The sequence below is a fragment of the Perca fluviatilis genome, chromosome 3, assembly GCF_010015445.1.
Source record: "Perca fluviatilis chromosome 3, GENO_Pfluv_1.0, whole genome shotgun sequence".
NCBI classification, from domain to species: Eukaryota; Metazoa; Chordata; class Actinopteri; order Perciformes; family Percidae; genus Perca; species Perca fluviatilis.
The window spans coordinates 5695599-5715847 of NC_053114.1; the positions used below are offsets into that span (position 1 = coordinate 5695599).

The 20249-nt window shown below is 41.1% G+C and overlaps 1 protein-coding gene across 2 annotated transcripts in view; it reads right to left on the reverse strand.

The window, feature by feature from the left end:
- The window catches only part of LOC120556425 (AP-2 complex subunit alpha-2-like), a 36812-nt gene that overhangs the window by 14977 nt on the left and 1586 nt on the right, over positions 1–20249 (reverse strand). For both annotated transcript variants that reach the window (XM_039796034.1, XM_039796033.1), the window contains exons 2-12: positions 17693–17761; positions 16283–16425; positions 15486–15679; positions 13594–13723; positions 7224–7325; positions 7003–7111; positions 5858–6008; positions 4584–4752; positions 1538–1675; positions 1270–1452; positions 180–277 (exon numbers count right to left, since the gene is read on the reverse strand). In XM_039796034.1, the coding sequence (XP_039651968.1) occupies positions 180–277; positions 1270–1452; positions 1538–1675; positions 4584–4752; positions 5858–6008; positions 7003–7111; positions 7224–7325; positions 13594–13723; positions 15486–15679; positions 16283–16425; positions 17693–17761 (1486 nt within the window). The remainder of the gene's footprint in view (positions 1–179; positions 278–1269; positions 1453–1537; positions 1676–4583; positions 4753–5857; positions 6009–7002; positions 7112–7223; positions 7326–13593; positions 13724–15485; positions 15680–16282; positions 16426–17692; positions 17762–20249) is intronic.

Below are 20249 nucleotides of genomic sequence, written 5' to 3' on the forward strand. Positions count from 1 at the left end.
TTGAATTTCCAAAAGTCATTTTCAATGCTGTGAGCACCAAAAAATAAAATTATATTCAGATATCTCATAACCTGAAAAACATAAAACCATATATACCGCTTGGAGCTAGCGAGCTGAAACATCAACCGAATTCAGGCAAAAATGATTAGATTTTTCAAAACACTGTGTATGAGGTTTACCTGGAGCGCGAGTCGCCAGCAATTAGGTTGCCAAACTCTCCCAGGATGTAACCCCCCACCTTCACCAGGTTCTCATGGCAGGCGGGAGCCTGCAGTGCCTACAAGTGTTCACAAAGCATCACGAAATTAGGTTAGGAAAATACACTGCTATCTACTGCAAGTAGGATTTGGAATAGAATAGGTGGGAACCAGCCAGCCAACATTATCATGTGGACTTCACATAGTCCAGCACAAAGATAACAATCCCTCACTGGCTTTCAACATGTAGGCTCCTTAAGGATTTCTTAGGGGTGAAGTGTTATCTGGCCAAAGGGTCTCTTTTGATTGCCACTGGTTAAACTTGATTTCAGTCATCACTCTTTAGTTATTTTCCCCCTTTAAAAAAAAAATCAATGTTTTTTAACTTTAGGCTGTGAGGGCTCATTACTGCTTGCTAGGGATATTGGATTCACTTTGTTTTTGCTGAACAGCTTTTTTTTGTTGTTGTTGATTTATTAGACAGTAACAGAAATAAATGCATAACAAGATGCCAACACAGTGACACTGTACATTTATCAGAACTGTCGAGGATAAAACAAGAAAGTTACAAACTTATTTCCATTGTGGTCCTCTGCATTAACAATAAAAATGCGTCACAGCTTTACTTTGATGGCTTCCTGTAATATTCCATAATGACTCACTCATTCCTTTGTGTGGTTCAAGTGTTTTAACGGAGCCCAAACAAAGGATTGAAAGTCACCTTATTTAGCCAAAACAGCTCAAAATATTCATATTTGCACTGTTAAGCATGCTAGTCAGAGCAACCTTTGCAGGGTTTGAAATGAGAAAATTCATCTTTAAAATTTGCACCTAAAAAAGAAGGTGGAGATGATTGGTGAAATGGGCTTGCCATTTGTCTGAACCCACATAAGGATTCCCACAGTAGCCTGTTGAAGCCAATTCCCACTTAGCCCACATTTAATCCTCTCGGTGCCCACATGAACAAGTTTGCTGAGAAAAGCAGGCTTATAACACTGAAGAGGCAGATGCTGAGGGTGCATACTGGCAGTCATGCTGATCTGTGATGGCATAAATCTTACATAATGCCCACCTCAAAGACGGTCTTGGCTGCATAGCCTTGGACATCATCTTGGTTTATGACAATCTGGATGACACGGTACCACACCTCTTCACTGACATAGTCGCCGGCGATGCGGATGAGGTTGAGAATGGTATCCACGTACCATGTGTAGTCCACGGCATATTTTTCTGCCAGGATGGCCACCTTGAGCACCTGAGGGAGAAAAGCAACTGGTTTGGTCTCGAGAGCCGCACGCAGAGGAAACTGAATGGGGAACGGGCCTGTACGGACGACCCACCATCTCCTCTCGGATTGAGTAGTCGGCGTTCTCCAGGTAGCTTAGCATCTCTGCCACAATCTGCTTGGCATTGCTGCGGTCGCACATGGCATAGAGCAGATCCACAGCCCGCTGGCGAACACTCACATCTCGCTCCGTCTGTATAGAAAACAAACACAAACAGAATATATGAGAAATGTCTCCGGCAGATTTTATCAGCTGTCAGCTACTTAAATTCCACTGTAGCTAATCAATTTGACCAAATGACATAAATAAATCCAGGCTTTGCAAACTGGGTTTTATTATGCTTTTAAGTAGGGCTGAAACGAATCCTCGAATAACTCGAATAATTATATTACAAAAAATCCTAGAAGCAAAATTCTTTGCCTCGAACCTTCATTAAATCAATGTAATTAAGGTTGTACGGCTCACTGTGTTTCCACATGGAGGATTATTACTAGCACACAAGAGGTTTTACGCTTCTGTGGACACAAGACTGACGGCCCAGATTACAAATGAAGGAAGACAAAAATAGCGAGGGTCTAAGAGAAGAGACAGGCGAGAGAAAACAACAGAACGTTTGGGATCATTTTAAGCTGCAAACATGCTGCTACATCATCTCTGTAGAAAACATCCAGCGTACTCATCTATTCCACGGAGCGAACCCGACACAAGGTAATAAACTGCTGCTCTCGTCTACCGCGCTGTTTTACACAACTAGCCTACAGCATGCTACTCTGCTAATAGCCATGTTTTACCAACAAGCTAAAACGAAAGCTGTCAGTTTGTAGTCTAACTGTTTATTAGTTTGCTACTAATCTTTGGAAACTTAGCTGCTGCCGGAGACAAACCGGCTCCTCCCCCCAGCATGGCCACTTAATATGTACGTGAATGACGTCATCATGCCGGTGATGTCTGCATTCTTTATCGTTTCTCCTCACTGTAGGGCTGGGCGATAAATCGATTTTATCGGTTAACTCGAATGTGTAGTTAACGTGGATTTGTTTAAATGAAAAATCTATTTTCTCCTTAACATCCACCGACACTCCCCTCCCATAGCTCTGAACGGGCTCATCCCTCCCCCCGCGCGTTTGCCATAGAGATACACAAACAACATGACAGGGACTAACATTAATTATTTTCTTAACCAGTCATTTCATTACTTACTTATCTGTAATCTCCGCCGAAATGACCGTCCGCTCGCGGTGCACTGTCCCCGGCTGAGAGTCACCTATTCTCGGATAACTCAACCACCAGCTACAGCTGACCTGAAGGAGCACCATGCAGGGCACCAGAGGCGGTGTTGAGGAACTCTTTTGCGGCTCAACACATCTACTAAATGCCGCTGATACAACCGAGCTGTGACGGAGGTCTGTAGCGGCTTAAACAACTTGCAATCAACGCTCTGTAGCACGGAGCTCCGCTTCGACGTTTGTTTTTATCGCTACGAAGAAGCTTGCTACATTCAAGAGACCATGGGATGTTAACGTACGTTACTGAAAATAGGTGAAAATAGGGGCAAGGTTGCGCAATAATGTTAAAATGATTCAAACTTTTAGTGAGGAACGAGAAGTGAATTACCTGTATGTGTGAAAACAGCTTTATCTCACGCATCCGTTTTGTTGTTGTTGAATATATAGCCCCCCCAAAAAACCTCAAAACAATTTATATTTCCACAAAACTGGCATGAATAATCATAATGGTATACATGCCCCATGTGTGTGTGTGTGTGTATGAGTCAAAACAAAATAAAACTTGTTTTGAACATTTTCTTTGTCATCTGCAGATTGATTTTAAGTAGAGGGAGAAAAAAAAAAATCGATTTAAATCTTAAATCGGATTTTTTTTTAAAAACATCACAGATTTTATTTTTAGGCCATATCGCCCAGCCCTACCTCACTGTGTATTAGGTTTCTGAAAATGTGTCCCCCAGAACCGTATAGTTGAATAGCCCTGCTTTAAGCTTTGTACCGTCACATTCACCCTCTGGTTAGTGAACAGCTCTTTTGCATATCCAGTGCAAAGAGCCAGAGGCAAGAAGGGGAAGGGGGTGAAAAACATTAACATTTGGGCCGCCAAAAATGTACTTTTTTTTTTTTTAAGGGACTTGGAATTCGGCAATACATTTTTTTTGCTTTTTCTAAAAAAGGAAACCTGTCTTTTGTATATATACAAAAAAAACAGCAATAATATTTATTAAGATTGAAATGAACAGAATTTCTTCCGTTCAAAAGGGTGAGCTGATGGTGCCATGGAAGCACAAACATTTCCACTGAGGAATAAATCTACAGTGCCAATGATATATCTGTATAAAGAACGTGTTATCTATGTCCTGTGGAGATTTAATTGATCAATAGGGTCAGGAGCATGTCCGGAAATGTTTACAGAAAGGAGCTCGAGTGGCATTTAGGATCATTAGTGTCACAGACAACCACACTGTGGATTATGTTGAATTATCATAACTATTTATACATTTATAAGCAATGATTCATTTAATGTAAAAGAGACCTTAGACCCTTCTGGGTCAAAGTTATGAAAGTCCTGGGTTATATTATGTATATTATATTATATCATATGTATCAAAATGTGCCTTTTCTGTGATTATTGTGGGTATAATTACAGCCTCTAGAACTATTTAGGGGCTTTGGAAAGTAACCTTAAGCTTTTTTGAAAGATTGGGTACATGCAATGGCATTGAGAGCATTCTATGAGTCTATGTTAGGAGGTAGGAAATAGTTTGGAAGATGAGACTTCCTCCTGGGACCTTTTTTGGACTAATATCAAAATTGACAATGTGCCTGTTTATTTGCTGAAAGGCTATGTGAATCACTCTGATACTCTTGGTCTCAGAGTGATTCACCCCATCCAATAACTTGTTTTTGGAGGCAACTATCAATGATCATAAACAACCACTGAAAAAGTGCATAACAATTCCAGAGGCACATTTCAGATTGCATAGCTCCCCCCTGGATGGATAAAAAAAAAAAATACAACAACAACCAAGCAACCACCAGGTTCTAAAATAAGGTATCTAAGCAACCTGCAAAATAACTGAGGACGGACTCACCTTTAGAGCGTTGATCACAGTATCTATGTGCGTCTTTACCGCCTCGTGGGAGAACTCGGAGCTGGCCAGTGTGCACATGCTCTCCAAAGCCAAATAACGGAGATTGGTCTCCCTGTGCTGCAGAAACTGGCCCAGCTGGTTGCAGGCTCGTACCAACAGGGTGGGCTCGCTGAAAGAAGAGATACAACAAATAGCTGCAGTATCCAAATGCCAACACACATTTCAACCATCCAAAAACCAATAAATGCTACACAACACTCGAATGTGAACTAATGACAGCTGGGTTTGGCCTGTGAACTTGATGTGAAGTTTAATAATAAAGCTTTCTGTTATGTTGTAAGTGTTTTTAATGCAGTGCTACAGTCTAATACATACCAACTAGTGCTGTCAAACGATTAAAATATTTAAATCGCGATTAATCGCATTAATGTCATAGTTAACTCGCAATTAATCGCACATTTTTATCTATTCTAAATGTCCCTTGATTTCTTTTTGTCCCATTATTTTTTCTCATTTTATTGCTCTTATCAACATGGAAAAGTGGATCGGCTCGCTTTGTGCTTCTGTCGCCTGGCTTTGATGAGGGGGCGGAGAATTGGCTTCAACCGTGTGCTTGGTCATCAAGTGGTATTTCAGACTGGACGTGCTGCGATGATAGCTCATTTCACAATGACAAAACACACACACACACACACACACACACACACACACACACACACACACACACACACAAATTTAGTCTTGTCAATGGAACCATTTGGCAACTCTTTTAAAGTAAACTTTCCATTCAGAATCTTATTGGCATCCATTTCGGCGTCTCGTGCTCGCCATCCAATCAAAACGTAACATTAACCTACTACTCTTTGGTCGGCTCGCGAGCCCAAACAAGTGTGTGCGGCGTTGCCTGTTGTTTTGTTTCCGGTCTAGCTAGATCCGGTGTGGTGTTGTAGTTTTTCTAACATTACTAGTTGTTGCAACAGATGTGAAAAAAACTACAAAGTTTGCTAGGCCATTTAATGCCGTTAAAATGGGTTTGCGTTAACGCCGTTAATAGCGCGTTTAAGCGACAGCACTAACACTAACATCTAATATAAAATGTTGGAAATGAACACGATTTGCTAAAAGCCTATCCAGTGACCCAATGGTAAAATTCCCCTGACAATGAATGAGTTTCCTGAGGTTTCTTTGTCTAGAACCCACCTCTGCATTTACAGGATATTCCAGGAATTTAATGACCAGCTGAAAGCTTTTTTTCCACGGTAAATATGACCAACCTGTCATGGTGGATGATGAGGGCGATGGCTTCGAACAGAACAGCATTCTTGGCGTTTGAGTGCTGGACCTTCTTGGACTTGGGTGGCTCCTGGGCTTTGTTGAGGATGGTCTCCAGACACTCGGTCAGACGACTTCGCAGCGCAGCATCTTCTGCAAAAACAAAGACTCCCAGCCTTTACTATTACCACACAATTTCTTCCACAAACTCTTAGTATTTTAGCATCATTACACATGCTTTATATTAACAATGAATCAAACCATTCTATGTTATGTCACATTATGAAGAGAGACATCACAGACGTCAGCCCCCATGTTACTGGTTTTCTGCTGGATGTCTAAGTAAACTCAGGCAACAGCTAATGAACCTCATTATACAGAAGAATTAGATAAACTGATCTATTATATCAAAGCTCATTGCTGTTTTTTGTTTTTTTGTTGGTGTGTGTTGCCCTTTAGAGGTGTAGGCACTAGGTAGGTGTATTTTTTCATTTTGGACAGAGAAAGACCAGATCTTCCCCCCTGCCTAGTCTTTATGCTAAATATGCTATGATAATAAAATAAATTTCCCAAAATGTTGAATTATACCTTTAATTGTAAGCTCAGGAGAAACGTTATTAGTCTGTATTGGTGGGTTTCTGAGAAATTATATTATTCAATCCGGACTTATGCTTCTCTGATAAATATACACTTAACCGTCTCTGCAGACCAATGCAGATCAGGGTGTTATGGGTAGCTGTAGGTCGCAGAGGCTAGCAGGGTACCGATGCGTGCACCTCCCCAATTTATATGTATGCATGTATGTGTGGACAAGCAAGTTGATTGGTTGAGTCAACTACTGTTTGGAGGTGGAGACAAAAACAAACATAACATACAAGTATAAAAGACACGGCCACGCAAGCGTGTACTGTTGTCGCTTGGATACGTGTATCCCGGAGAAAGATACGTACGAATGACGCCTAACTGTCAATCCAGGAAGTTCCATAAGAGCCGGCTGCCTACTAAAGAAACTACTACGGTTTCTCCTTTAACCAGTACACGCAGATGAAGTTCCACTAATCACTGGTCACGTGAAGGGACTGTGTGTTTCTACACATTATGATTACAATTTCCCCTCTAGAAACCACATGACTGCACTGTACCATACCAGGTGGAGGGTAGCACTGTAGCAGGCGCAGCAATTTCACAGACAACCATGGCGCGGCAACAAAGTAGTATGTATAGTCCTGTAGGTCGATGGACGCGGAAGTCACAATCTAGAAAAGAAAATACGAGATAACACGTCAATGCAAACATGTTGGTATCAGATTGTATCTCTGACCTCAGTAAGATGAAGAGGACCATGTGAAGTTCCAGAAAGACACCCACCCTACTGAGCCTGGCCACAGCCAGTGAGATGGAGGTTTTGAAGTCCTCGGGACTCTTCTGGGCTAGAGTGGTAATAAGGCTGGCGGCTGCTGTTACTACTCCCTGACAACACACAGAAAAACCTTTATGCAAAAGTTACAGACCAACTGGCACTATATTTCATCAATATTTTGTATATTTCAGGTTTACAGAGATTAGAGAGAGTGAGCTGCCAAACAAAACAGACGCCGCATCCCAAATCCATGCTACATACCAATTATATACATTATGTACTACAAGGGTTGGGGGAAATCGATGTATGGTGATTTTTTTTTTTTGCCATGATTTTTTAAATTGATTCTTTTCCCTAGAATCGATATTTATTTATTAGGGGTCCAAGCCCGAGTCTGCAAGAAGCGGCGGTAGCAATAGCTACGCCGTTCGCACAGCAGGGCTGTGGAACCCTATTGTTTTTCTAAGGATTATTATTAGGGGTCCAAGCCCGAGGGGGCAAGGGAACCGCGTGTTGCAAGGGAACCGCGTGTTGCAAGGCAACGCGGTTCACACTCCAGCGGAGCGTGGAACCCTATTGTTTTTCTAAGGATTTTTTTTTTTATTATTATTATTCTTCTTCTCCGCGTAAAACTCCGACTGCAGCCTAAACCGTACATGGTGGGGGGTTGCAATTTTCAGGACTGGTCCAAATCCCTGCAAGGACCTCAGTCACAGAAATTGACCCATTTCCACCACTAGGTGGCGCTATAGCAGACAAAAACGCGTTTGGCCCTATAACTCCCACACCGTACACCGGACATTCAAAAGCCATACATCTACGCTTTCACTGGATCCAACTGAATCACGTGATATAGGCCACGCCCATTTCCGCCTAGACTTTTATGCATGAAAAATCGTGATTTATCAAAAACCTACTTTTTCGAACTCCTCCTAGACCGTGCGACCGATCTGCACGACACTTGGAACCTAGCATCTCCAGACTTACCTGACAAAAATTTATAAAAGGATTTTTTGTACGATAAAAATTGCGCATATAATGCACAAACAAATTTGTGTAGCTAACTATGATAACACCAACTTTGCCATATCTCAGCCAAAATAAATGCTATCAACCCCAAACTTTAGATTATTCTTTGCCATGACCCTCTGGAGGTACCCCATGCGTTTTAAGAAAATTGGTCACTAGGGGGCGCTACAACTACAAAATGTTTATATCTCATGAACGGCTCTTCCGATTTATACGAAATTTGATGCGTACCATCTGGGGCCAATCCTGAGGCCATCTCTAGAATGGAGTACTGAGGGGTCAAAGTGGGCGTGGCCTATGGGACCCAATGTGACCCAAGTCTAGATATACCACTTACACTAATGTGAACAACTTTAAATTTACAGGGTAGATGGACAATGGGCCATCGACCACACCTACCAAAAATTACACATGTGGACCACTAGGTGGCGCTGTAATGGTTTTTTGTCTTTAACTCCCACATTACACATCGCACATTAGAAGTTGTTACATCCACGTGTTCCTTGAATCAAGCTGAATTACCTGATATAGGCCAACCCCATTTTCGCGCAAAAGTTTTTTCGCAATATCGCGCAATGTGCAAAACCAACTTTTTCGAACTCGTCCTAGGCCGTGCGACCGATCTGCACGAAACCTGGTAGATACCATCTCCAGATGGACCTGACAAAAAGTTATTGAAGGAATTTTGCTACGTTAAAGTATGCACATTTGACGACAAAACCAATTTTCCTAGCTAGCTACTACACACATATCATATCATATCTCGGCCAAATTAAATGTTATCGGCAAATATCTTGAGGTCCTTGTTCAACATCTGACGACGATACTCTCTACCAAATTTGGCGAAGATCGGCCTTAAGGGGGCGCTATAAGCAACGTTTATTTGTTTTCCCGCCAATTTTCTCAATTCATTTCAATGGGAAATTTGCAATTGCAATATCTCTGCCACAGTAAAAGCAATCAACACGAAATTTGTGGTGCTCGTTCGGCATGGCGTTCTATGGCTCCCTACCAAATTTGGCAAAGATCGGCCATTAGGGGGCGCTATAATCAACATAAAAGTATTTTGCCCTGTTAATCAATGTTAATGGAATATTTGCAATGGTAATGTATGAAAGACCTTGCAGCTCACACTTCTCAATATTTACTGATGTTTACCTCCTACCGTTACGTTTTGGTTTTCGCATTTGCGTGCTCCCCTGGTGTTCTACAACAAACAAACTTCTTAACCCACCTGACAAAGTTTCTACAACCTTCACAGTGGACAAGTGTAACTCTTTTCTCCCACTTTTTCAATCCAAAATCAACACCATTCATATGCGCTGATACCGTGCAAATAAACATTGCAGTTGGTGCTAAGTGGAGAGTCTGTCATAGTGTGATTGGGCATGTCGGTGGCATTGATTCTTAATTTCCCACGAAGGTGATCGCGGTTAAGTGTCAGTTAAACTTCTCATCTCCAATCCTATCTGTATTTGTGAGAAGTGGCGCTGTCCTGAGTTGAAAGCCTACTTTACGGCTTTATTATCGAGTTAATAGGCGCGTGTGTTCGTGTCAGTCGCTGTCCATTTCCTAAGTTTTTGAAATGCAAACAACTTTTGACTACTTCATTTTTTTTAAACGACGTGCGCCTGCGAGCACCCTCGGAGGAAAACATCAATCGGCACCTATGACACCATTTACAACAACCTGACCACCTCCCCTGCTCTTTCAAACACCACACCTGCCGGTACCTCCACCCTCTAAGTCACTCTCTCATTTCTCTCTGCTGTCCCCTGTGGTCAGGGGGGTTGAGAAGTTTGTTTATAGTAGAGAATTGTTAAAAGTAGTCTGTATATGCGTGGAGATGAACTGTTAACCACTACATTTGCAACGGCAGAGTACCGCAGACCTCGTGCATCAAACCTCTCGACATTCACCAACGTTTGCCCCCCCTACGTAATGCTTCCGGTCCCGCATTGGCGCAGCTTCGCGGGTCATCGGGGGCGACTGGCGCGGCTCCCCGGGGCATGCCGGACGACTGGCATCGGAGGCGAATGGCATCGGAGGCGAATGGCATCGGAGGCGAATGGCATCGGAGGCGAATGGCATCGGAGGCTTGGGCCCCGTCATAACTGCTTGCAGTTCTAGTTATTCTTCCGATTCTTCTTCTCCGCCTAAAACTCAGACTGCAGCCTAAACCGTACATGGTGGGGGGTTGCCATTTTCCGTACTAGTCCAAAACCCCGCAAGGACCTCAGGCGCAAAAATGCACCCATTTCCACCACCAGGTGGCGCTATAGCAGAAAAAACGCGTTTGGCCCCATAACTCCCACACCGCACACCCGACTTTCAAAAACAATACATCTACGCGTTCCCTGGATCCAACTGAATCACGTGATATAGGCCACGCCCATTTCCGCCTAGACTTTTATACCGTGCGACCGATCTGCATGAAACTTGGAGTTTAGCATCTCCAGACTGACCTGACTAAAATCTATGGAAAGAAAATTTATACGATAAAAATTGCGCATATAAACGCACAAACAAATTTGTGTAGCTAACTATGAAAACACCAACTTTGCCATATCTCAGCCAAAATAAATGCTATCAACCCCAAACTTTAGATTATTCTTTGCCATGCACCTCTGGAGGTAACTCATGCGTTTTACGAAAATTGGTCACTAGGGGGCGCTACAAGTACAAAAAGTTTATATCTCGTGAACGGCTCATCCGATTTATACGAAATTTGATGCGTACCATCTGTGGCCAATCCTGAGGCCAACCCTAGAATGGAGTACCGAGGGGTCAAAGTGGGCGTGGCCTATGGGACCCAATGCGACCCAACTCTAGATTCACCACTTACACTAATGTGAACAACTTTAAATTTACAGGGTAGATGGACAATGGGCCATGGATCACACCTACCAAAAATTACACATGTGGACCACTAGGTGGCGCTATAATGTGTTTTTGTCATTAACTCCCAAAATAAACACACATTAGAAATTCCTACATCCACGTGTTCCTTGAATCAAGCTGAATTGCCTGATATAGGCCACGCCCATTTCCGCGCAAACGTTTTTTCGCAGTATCGCGCAACGTGCAAAACCAACTTTTTCGAACTCGTCCTAGGCCGTGTGACCGATCTGCACGAAACCTGGTAGTTAGCATCTCCAGATGGACTTGACAAAAAGTTATGGAAATCATTTTGCTACGTTAAAGTATGCCAATTTGACAACCATACAAATTGTCCTAGCTAGCTAACACACGCGTATCATATCATATCTCGGTTAAAGTTAAAGTTATCACCAAATGTCTTGAGATCCTTGTTCAACATTCCACTACGATGCTCTGTACCAAATTTGGCGAAGATCGGCCTTTAGGGGGCGCTATAAGCAACGTTTCTTCATTTTCCCGCCAATTTTCTCAATGCATTTCAATGGGAAATTTGCAATTGCAATATCTCTGCCACAGTACAAGCAATCAACACAAACCATGTGACGCTCGTTCCGCATGGCGCTCCGAGGCTCTGTACCAACTTTGGCGAAGATCGGCCATTAGGGGGCGCTATAGTCAACATATACCAGTTTGGGCCTTTTAATACCTTCTGAGGTCGAGCATCTTTTATGCAACTCCAAACGGCACTTCTTAATAACAACTTTATAACTTCACAATTATAAATAGTCGAAGCGTAGGGTCTTTTGGAGCTAAAAGCTTACAGTTGCCCCTTTCTGCTGATGTTTTCTTTGTCTTCCTAGACCTTGTGCATCAAACCTTTCGATATTCACCGTTTGCCCCCCTACGTAATGCTTCGGGTCCCGCATTGGTGCAGCTTCGTGGCTCAACGGGGGCGACTTGCGCGACTCCCCGGGGCGTCGCGGACGACTGGCATCGGAGGCGAATGGCATCTGAGACGAATGGCGTCGGAGGCTTGGGCCCCGTCATAACTGCTTGCAGTTCTAGTTTATTTTTTAATACCAATGAATCACCTTCATATTTTCTGTTTATTTGCTACCGCCAACGGCGAGGACATCCGTTTTCTGACCGAAAGCAGAATATCCATGTTATGTTCTTCTTTACAAATTAAATAAATGTCCGACGGACTGACTGACATGTGATGTGCATTCTTCTTAGAGAACAATTAGTTTTTAAGAAATGTCTCATGACATATTGTCTCTAGAAGGGTATTTTTTAACTTTTTTTTGTTAAATACTGAAAAGAAAATCGCAATACTCAATACTATCGAATCGCAATAGTTGAAAACTGCAATACAAATCGAATAGGCACCCATGTATCTGATGTACATCGTCCTAGCCCTATGTACTACATACTTATTGTAATAGTATACCGTTTTATACTGTATACTGTTTGTTGTAGGGCTGGGCGATATGGAGAAAATCAAAAAGCACGATATTTTTGACCAAATACCTCGATATCGATACCGCAACGATATTGTAGTGTTGCCGGGTTTTGGCACTTTCACAAAATATTTACACAATGAGATTTTTGATAAATAATCATCAGTAATTTAAATATAATAACTAAGTGGGTAAAGGCAAATAATAGAACAGTTGCAACAGTCTGGTAAGTTCAGAAAATGACATTTGTCTTTTGTTTTATGTAAAATCCAATAAACAGATTGTTTATATAAAAAAAAACTTTACTGCAATGCAGCCTTTAAAACCAGGAAAAGACAACACTTATGCCATATTACGATATCCAAAATCTAAGACGATATCTAGTCCCATATCACGATATCGATATAATAGATATATTGCCCAGCTCTAGTTTTTTTGCAGTGTGCATATACTTTATTTTGTCACTTCCCTAATGTGAACAATAGGGCTGTAACGGTTCCGTATTTGTGCCAAACCGTCACGATATGGGGGGTCACGGTCCAAACTTGTACCTGTACGCTGTTAGCAAAATGTGTTAAGGAATTCAAACACATGCCAACGCACATTTAAACGGCATCATATAGATCACCTGGACGAGGAAAAAGCTACCCGTATTTTCAATTTCATGGCATAGGAGATGCTTTTCAGTTGTATAGCCCATTGTGACCTGTCGCCTGTTGAGAAAGTGTTTGTACAGTGTAATACAGAAATGTTCCTTATTTTTATAATGAAAATAATATTAGGCTATACCAATTTAAGGGAAAAAATTAAGCATGGCAAAATGCTACCTCAATCCCCAGCAAGTGGATTTTCTGGATGTCTGTTTAAACTAAATAAAAAGAAACCTATCCTTATGCATTTGGTTTTTTTTCCGCTGTACCGAGCTCGCACCGAACCGTGACTCCTTAACCCGGGTATGAACCAAACCGTCACTTCGGTGTCCCATTACACACTTAAAAACTAGTCTTACCAGGTGCTGATCGTTAAGCAGATGGACCACTCGTGCTGTCCATTCACCCATTGGCACTAGGTCAGGAGAGGTCCTGTTGAGCCGTAGCAGACACAGGGCTGCACTCTGTTTCACGCTGTCCATCGTGTCCCTAGATAGAGGCAAGCACAAGACAACTTCAAATCATTAGAATCCAATACATACCCAATATACAATTCAAACGGTCACGGTCACAATTTCACACCTAAAAGTTCAATCCTTAAAATGTCATTCTGTAATCTTAATCTCATCAACCACTGGACCCAACATATAATACGCTCCAATAAAGTGAGGGAGAACCTGTTAAATTGTGTGGGTCGATGTGATTTCCCGGCTCGCATCATCTCAAAATTTAAGATCTTTCATAAATATAAAAGAAGACTTTTTAAGGCCATTTTATGGCCTCATATTTAAAAAAAAATAGAATTTAAGGTCTAAGACTTTTAACGGATCTGAAAATAACCTGCTCTGATACAGCAGTAAGAAGAGCTATCAGTAGAGAGGCATGTTGAAGTACATGCATGCATTGTTTTCTATAAATATCCTGGTGTATGTGAAGGCAATTTGAATCCTGCGACGGAATGGTGGACTGCACCACGTACAATGAAAACCACAATATAAAGAGGCTATTACAGAATATAAATACAGTTACTAGCTATTGCAGAAAAAATGCTGACCATAAACAGAAATGGGGTCTAAAATAATGGAAATCTTACAGATTATAATTTACAGTCAGAAGCTGACTTGAATGCCACTGTGTGTATTTGCTTTTGCTACAAACACAGGAATTCTTACAAGCAATTTCTTATTTTGTCAGACGCTCTTCAAAAGTTACAAAGAGATGCTTATGTCCAAAACTGACTTGAAACTATTGACTAACATTAAACCTTTTCCATCAGTTCAAAGTTGTTGTTTTACATTAGTCTCGCTGTGTCACTATTTTGCTATTTGGTTCCCTCACTAACTATTTTGCTATTGTGTTCCATCACTTACTATTTTGTTAATAAAAAGGTAGACATTTATTCTCATTAGGTTCTCTTTATTTGAAGTTCCTACATCAATTAACAAAGACAAAGTATTGATTTTTTTTGGATGAAGGTTAATTTTTGGGTAATGTAACACACCTGATGGCTGACCTGAGTGGTGATCTGATTGGCCAGTTTGAACTGGAGAGGCAGGCTCTAATCCTATCTCTGTGAGTAGAACGTGAGAGTTTTTTTTTTGGACTGTTTGTTTGGAGGAGCAGCAGCAGAACCGTTTGAGCTTGTTTTTAACTGAAAATAAAAGTCTACCAGTTTTCCCAGCAAACCTTCCTGCCAGCGTGATCATTTATCAGCTTCTTGGTTTCTCTGAGCTACAACACACCTTCTTCACCTTGCAACACTCACACTGCCAGACCTTCCTCCACAGCGCTGCGAAGGAGGGTCTGGCTAGAGAAAAATGTGTTCTGGTTTATAGGCATTTCTTTAAACCAATCACAATCGTCTTGGGTGGCGCTAAGCCCCAGACGCATTAACGGTGCCTCTGCAAAATAGCCTCGGGAAGGAACTTGTTTTGGTGGAACATGTGTACGTTCAAAAGTTGTTTGAGTCGTGCAACAGAAAACTCAGATTGGACAGATAGTCTAGCTAGCTAGCTGTCTGGATTTACCCTGCAGAGATCTGAGGAGAAGTTAACCATAGTCCTCAGAAATCCACCGGAGGTTAGAATTCCAACACAAAGAAAGCGGAAAGTGACGGACATCCGGCGAGATTTACGGCGGCACCTGAACAATTCCGAAGTGGAACATCGTGGATATGGACTAGTTTTACATTAACAACTTGGCTTTTTGTTTGAGACTTGGAGCCAGCTGAAATGAAGGTTTATATACGAACCCTGCCACCAAGATGCTGGGGATTTGAGAAGCAAAAGCTTCAGCCATCTCTCTGCTGCCCACATTAGCAATGCAGTGCAGGGCCAGGTTCATGAAGGTGGGGTTGCGGCTGGCCAGGTCATTCTTAATGCCGTTGTTGATTAGACTGATCAGGTCACTGTTAGAGTTCACCAGCACGGAGATGAACAGGTAGCCCTGAAAGGGGACATGGGGAACATGTTTTTAGTGCAACTCCACCATATAAAAAGGAGAAAAAATTAAATAAAAACAAATGTCAAGTTATTCGTACACCCCCTAGTCCCCACCCCTTCCCACAAACATATTTGCATTAGGGCTGAAGGAATAATCATTTTAAAATCGAAATTTGAAAGAATGCGATAAGCTAAACGTGAATAATCGCTGAATGTTTGGGTGTAACATTTGGTGTAACATTTTTTATTCCTCTGTCCAATAGCCAAGTGGCTAGTGGCTTTTTTTTGGTTGGTGAGTGAAGAAAATCTACCAGCCACTTGCATATTGTACTAGCATTAGGCTAGTAGATGGTGTTAATTTTGGACCCTGGTATATCACAGATTGTTTAAAGAAATGTCCTATTTTCAGTGGATCTTTCATTTATTTGTAATTACTTTATTAAACATGGTCGTAGAAGGTGCAATATATAGCTTAAAAACAAATTATATATATCTATAGCCGCAATATCTGGCAGAAAATACGCAATTCGATTTTTTCCCCCCAAATCGTTCAGCCCTAATTTGCATGACAACTTTAGACACTGGATGAACATGAGGACAAACTTACAATTTGTTTTTCTGTGTACTTGTTGGAGCTGAGGAGGTTGACAGCCTCCATGTGTCCAAAGTCGATATCATGGCCCAGAAGAAAGATAAAGAGCAGCTTGCAGACATACTTTTTTTTACTGTAGCCGTCCAGAGCCTTGTCTCCTAGCCACACACGCACAAATATACACACACGCACACACATCCACACCCACAGATAGGGATTTGAATGTCTACATGAAGTTAAAAAAATGCATGGATTTAAATGGTCTGACATTGCCCTGTGAGTACAGTGGGCATTCAGTCATTCAGCCACTGTTTAAAAAGGGGGCTACTCTGTCCATAGCCGTTAGCCAGGAAGTGGAACATGCTTCTTTTCTTGCCCTTGTAGTAAGTCTGTAAAGTTACTTAAAATGCTTCTTAGTGTTTAAAGAAGCTCCAAGCTTTTTAGTTTTACTTTAGCTAAATAAATGTTGAGCTGAATTGGATCATTTCTTACGTTGAAAAGGATTGGTAAAATTGGTATTTCTTCCAGTCTATTTTCTTTTACAGAAAAATTGATCTGACAAGTATTGCAGTGATCGTGGAATTTGTGTTAATGGCTATGATCACAAGTTTGCAAATTCATGGAAGGACTTGACTATTGTTGTGGTTTTTCTCAGGACGCTTGTCATCAAAAACTACAGCAGCTATCGTGGCGGTTGCTCTTCATAATGATATCAGACCCCATAGCACACTTGAAACTGTTCAGCCAAAGGGCAGATGCATAACGGAAGCTCCACAAGGCACTAAAACACAACAGTAAAAGGGTAATAAGTATGCTTGAAACTAAAGGCTTGATGAGTTGTTGAACAATGTCTGAAATCTCCTCCCCCCCACCATACTATCCAGCCTTGGATTTGGTGTGGCTGACCTTCAGAATACTTTCAAAAAAGCACATTAGCTAAAACAATCACAGCCAAAGATATTTGGTCAAACCTTGGAAAAAATGCGGGGGCAGGAGGGCACAGAGAGAATACGCCACAAAATGAGAATGGGCTAGAATGCTGGGAATTAACTACTAACAGAGGAGGTAGCGTCATTCTGGAGCACACTAATTATAGGCTGCATTGAACAGGTGGCAGGAGAAACAACACCAACACAGGATTAAGACAGACCGCGTACACACAACAGAAGATTTACACGGACAAATTCACAGTGAGGTGTGGGAACTTTTAACGGTGCAGACACAGCAGCGACAGCCATTAAAACTATAAAGAAACGGAAAAGGGGGCAAAGCCGAGACACAGTCACAGCGAAGCAGGTTAAAACAGCAACAGGAAAACGTTGTGTGTCAAGGTTTTTATTCCAACCTAAAAAAAAAAAAGACAATCTTTGGATGGAATGAGAACCAGTCCAAGTTAAGCCGGGTTTGTCAGAAATGTTCACCTACCTTTAAATTTGGAACGGATATTGGCCAGTTCTTTGTTTATCCTCTTAACCTCGGCCTCTTTACTTTTACCTGCAAATATGTCAAGATATTTTGCGTGTTACATAGTGCTGCTCATGACTTTGAATAAATCATACTCCCCCTTGTTTACACTGCTTTGTTCTTTCTCTCTTTTTTTACAAGCTGAGAGGAATAAACTCCACTTGCTGTGTTCATCATAATGAAAGAATGTGTCCCTTAATACAACATTATGGCTCTTTTACGTGGTTTTATAAAAAGGACAATGGAGCTCCATGATACAGAGACATAATAGCTTCATTCAGTGGCCACCTTATTAGTACTAAAGAGGACCCCCTCCCCATCCCCCCATCCCCCCGAAACGCCTGAATTCTCTGCGTAATGGATTCAAGGTGCCTGGAACATTCCTTTGAGATTCTGGTCCATGTTGGCACGTAAGCATCACACAGTTGCTCATTTGCACCAAAGTGCATTGGATTAACAAAAAATGATTTTGAAATGTTCCTGTCAATTGTGACATCTGTATCTCGCAATTATGAGGTCAGTATCTCATTACTTTGACAGTGTTTTCCCTAGGTTAAATGGTACGTTTTTCAGTTCTAAAAAAAATGTCATTATTATAACCATATCTATGTCTAAAACATAGCTAAGAGCCGATAATAAATAAATAATACAAAAAAATCTTAAGCATTGTCTGTTGTTTGCCTGTTGGTTTGTTTTTATAGTGGAAAAACTGCTGCTGTAACAGGTGAATTTCCCCATTGTGGGATGAATAAAGTATTATCTCTTACATACAAAACTTGGTAAAGAAGTCCAATAGAGATAGGGGTGTAAGAAAAAAATCAATACACTTGAGTATCGCGATATTTTATTTTGCAATAATGTATCGATTTTCAAAAAGGCAATAGATTTGTTTATTTTTTTACTTTCAAAAATGCCTAGCAGTGCCTGACTTTTGCTAGAAGCCAACAACATGGCTGAACTTTGGCCTACTTTAGCATATCAACATTAGCTCACTAATAACCTGTGAACCACAATCCCAAACTGGCAGTTTGATTTTCTGTGTATTGAATTGTTTTACCTAAAGTAAACTTCTTTGACTTTTATGAACATCAGAAGAAAGATAAAGAGCAGCTTGCAGACATACTTTTTTTTTTACTGTAGCCGTCCAGAGCCTTGTCTCCTAGCCACACACGCACAAATATACACACACGCACACACATCCACACCCACAGATAGGGATTTGAATGTCTACATGAAGTTAAAAAAAAAAACGCATGGATTTCAATGGTCTGACATTGCCCTGTGAGTACAGTGAGCATTCAGTCATTCAGCCACTGTTTAAAGAGGGCTACTCTGTCCATAGCCGTTAGCCAGGAAGTGGAACATGCTTCTTTTCTTGCCCTTGTAGTAAGTCTGTAAAGTTACTTAAATGCTTCTTAGTGTTTAAAGAAGCTCCAAGCTTTTTATTTTTACTTTAGCTAAATAAATGTTGAGCTGAATTGGATCATTTCTTACGTGGAAAATGATTGGTAAAATTGGTATTTCTTCCAGTCTATTTTTCTTTTACAGAAAAATTGATCTGAAGAGTATTGCAGTGATCGGTGGAATTTGTGTTAATGGCATGTTCATGTCTTTTTATATTAGTTTTTCTAAAATTATACTTTAAAAAAATCCCAATGTATCGCCTTCCGCACAGTGTCGCAATATATTGCAATATATTGAATCGTGACCCATGTATCGTGATACGTATTGTATCGCCAGATTCTTGCCAATACACAGCCCTAAATAGAGACCACCTACAATTTCTAGATCTGAGAAGTCTTTTTGTTAGCTTTGATGCTCACATTCATTCAGCTTAGTTGGTGCCCAAACGTAAGCCTTATAATGGCAGGGAAAATCCTGTTTGAGATATTAATGTCATAATAAAAAATAAACTCTCAGAAACTCTCATATAAGATCTGTATTAGAATATCATCTCATAATAACGATAAAAAAGGATCTCCAATTACGAATGTAGGCGTAGGAACTGAGGTTATGAGTTGGTATGGCAGTAAGGTTTAGGAATTTAGGCATTTAGGAAAGACACACAGGCTTTTAGAAAAATGTAAACTATGGTTTGGTGTTGAGCAAAAGCAAAGAGTTTTGGTCTTTTATGAGCGTGAGCCTACATGCACCAACCTCTTCAGCACAGATGCTGCATCAGCAAATCATAAACAGCTCTGGTGACTTTATACTGTAGCCATAACACTGGAATTGCAAAGATAATAGAAACTATTTGGGCTCCGAATGTACTTGCTGACAGTATACACTGAAACAGAAAACATTCAGTATGAAACTGTGAGCTATCGGAACTGGGACTGGTGTCCGACAAGTAGATCAGCGTAATCTTTTGTGTTATGACTGGACATTGAACATTCCCAACGAAGTGCAATGCCTGAGCAATGTTGACATAAACATGTCACTTATATTAGCCTATGACCTCAATATCTTCCGAATCCTCAAACCAAAGAAGAAATGAAAGCAAATGTAACCACATTGA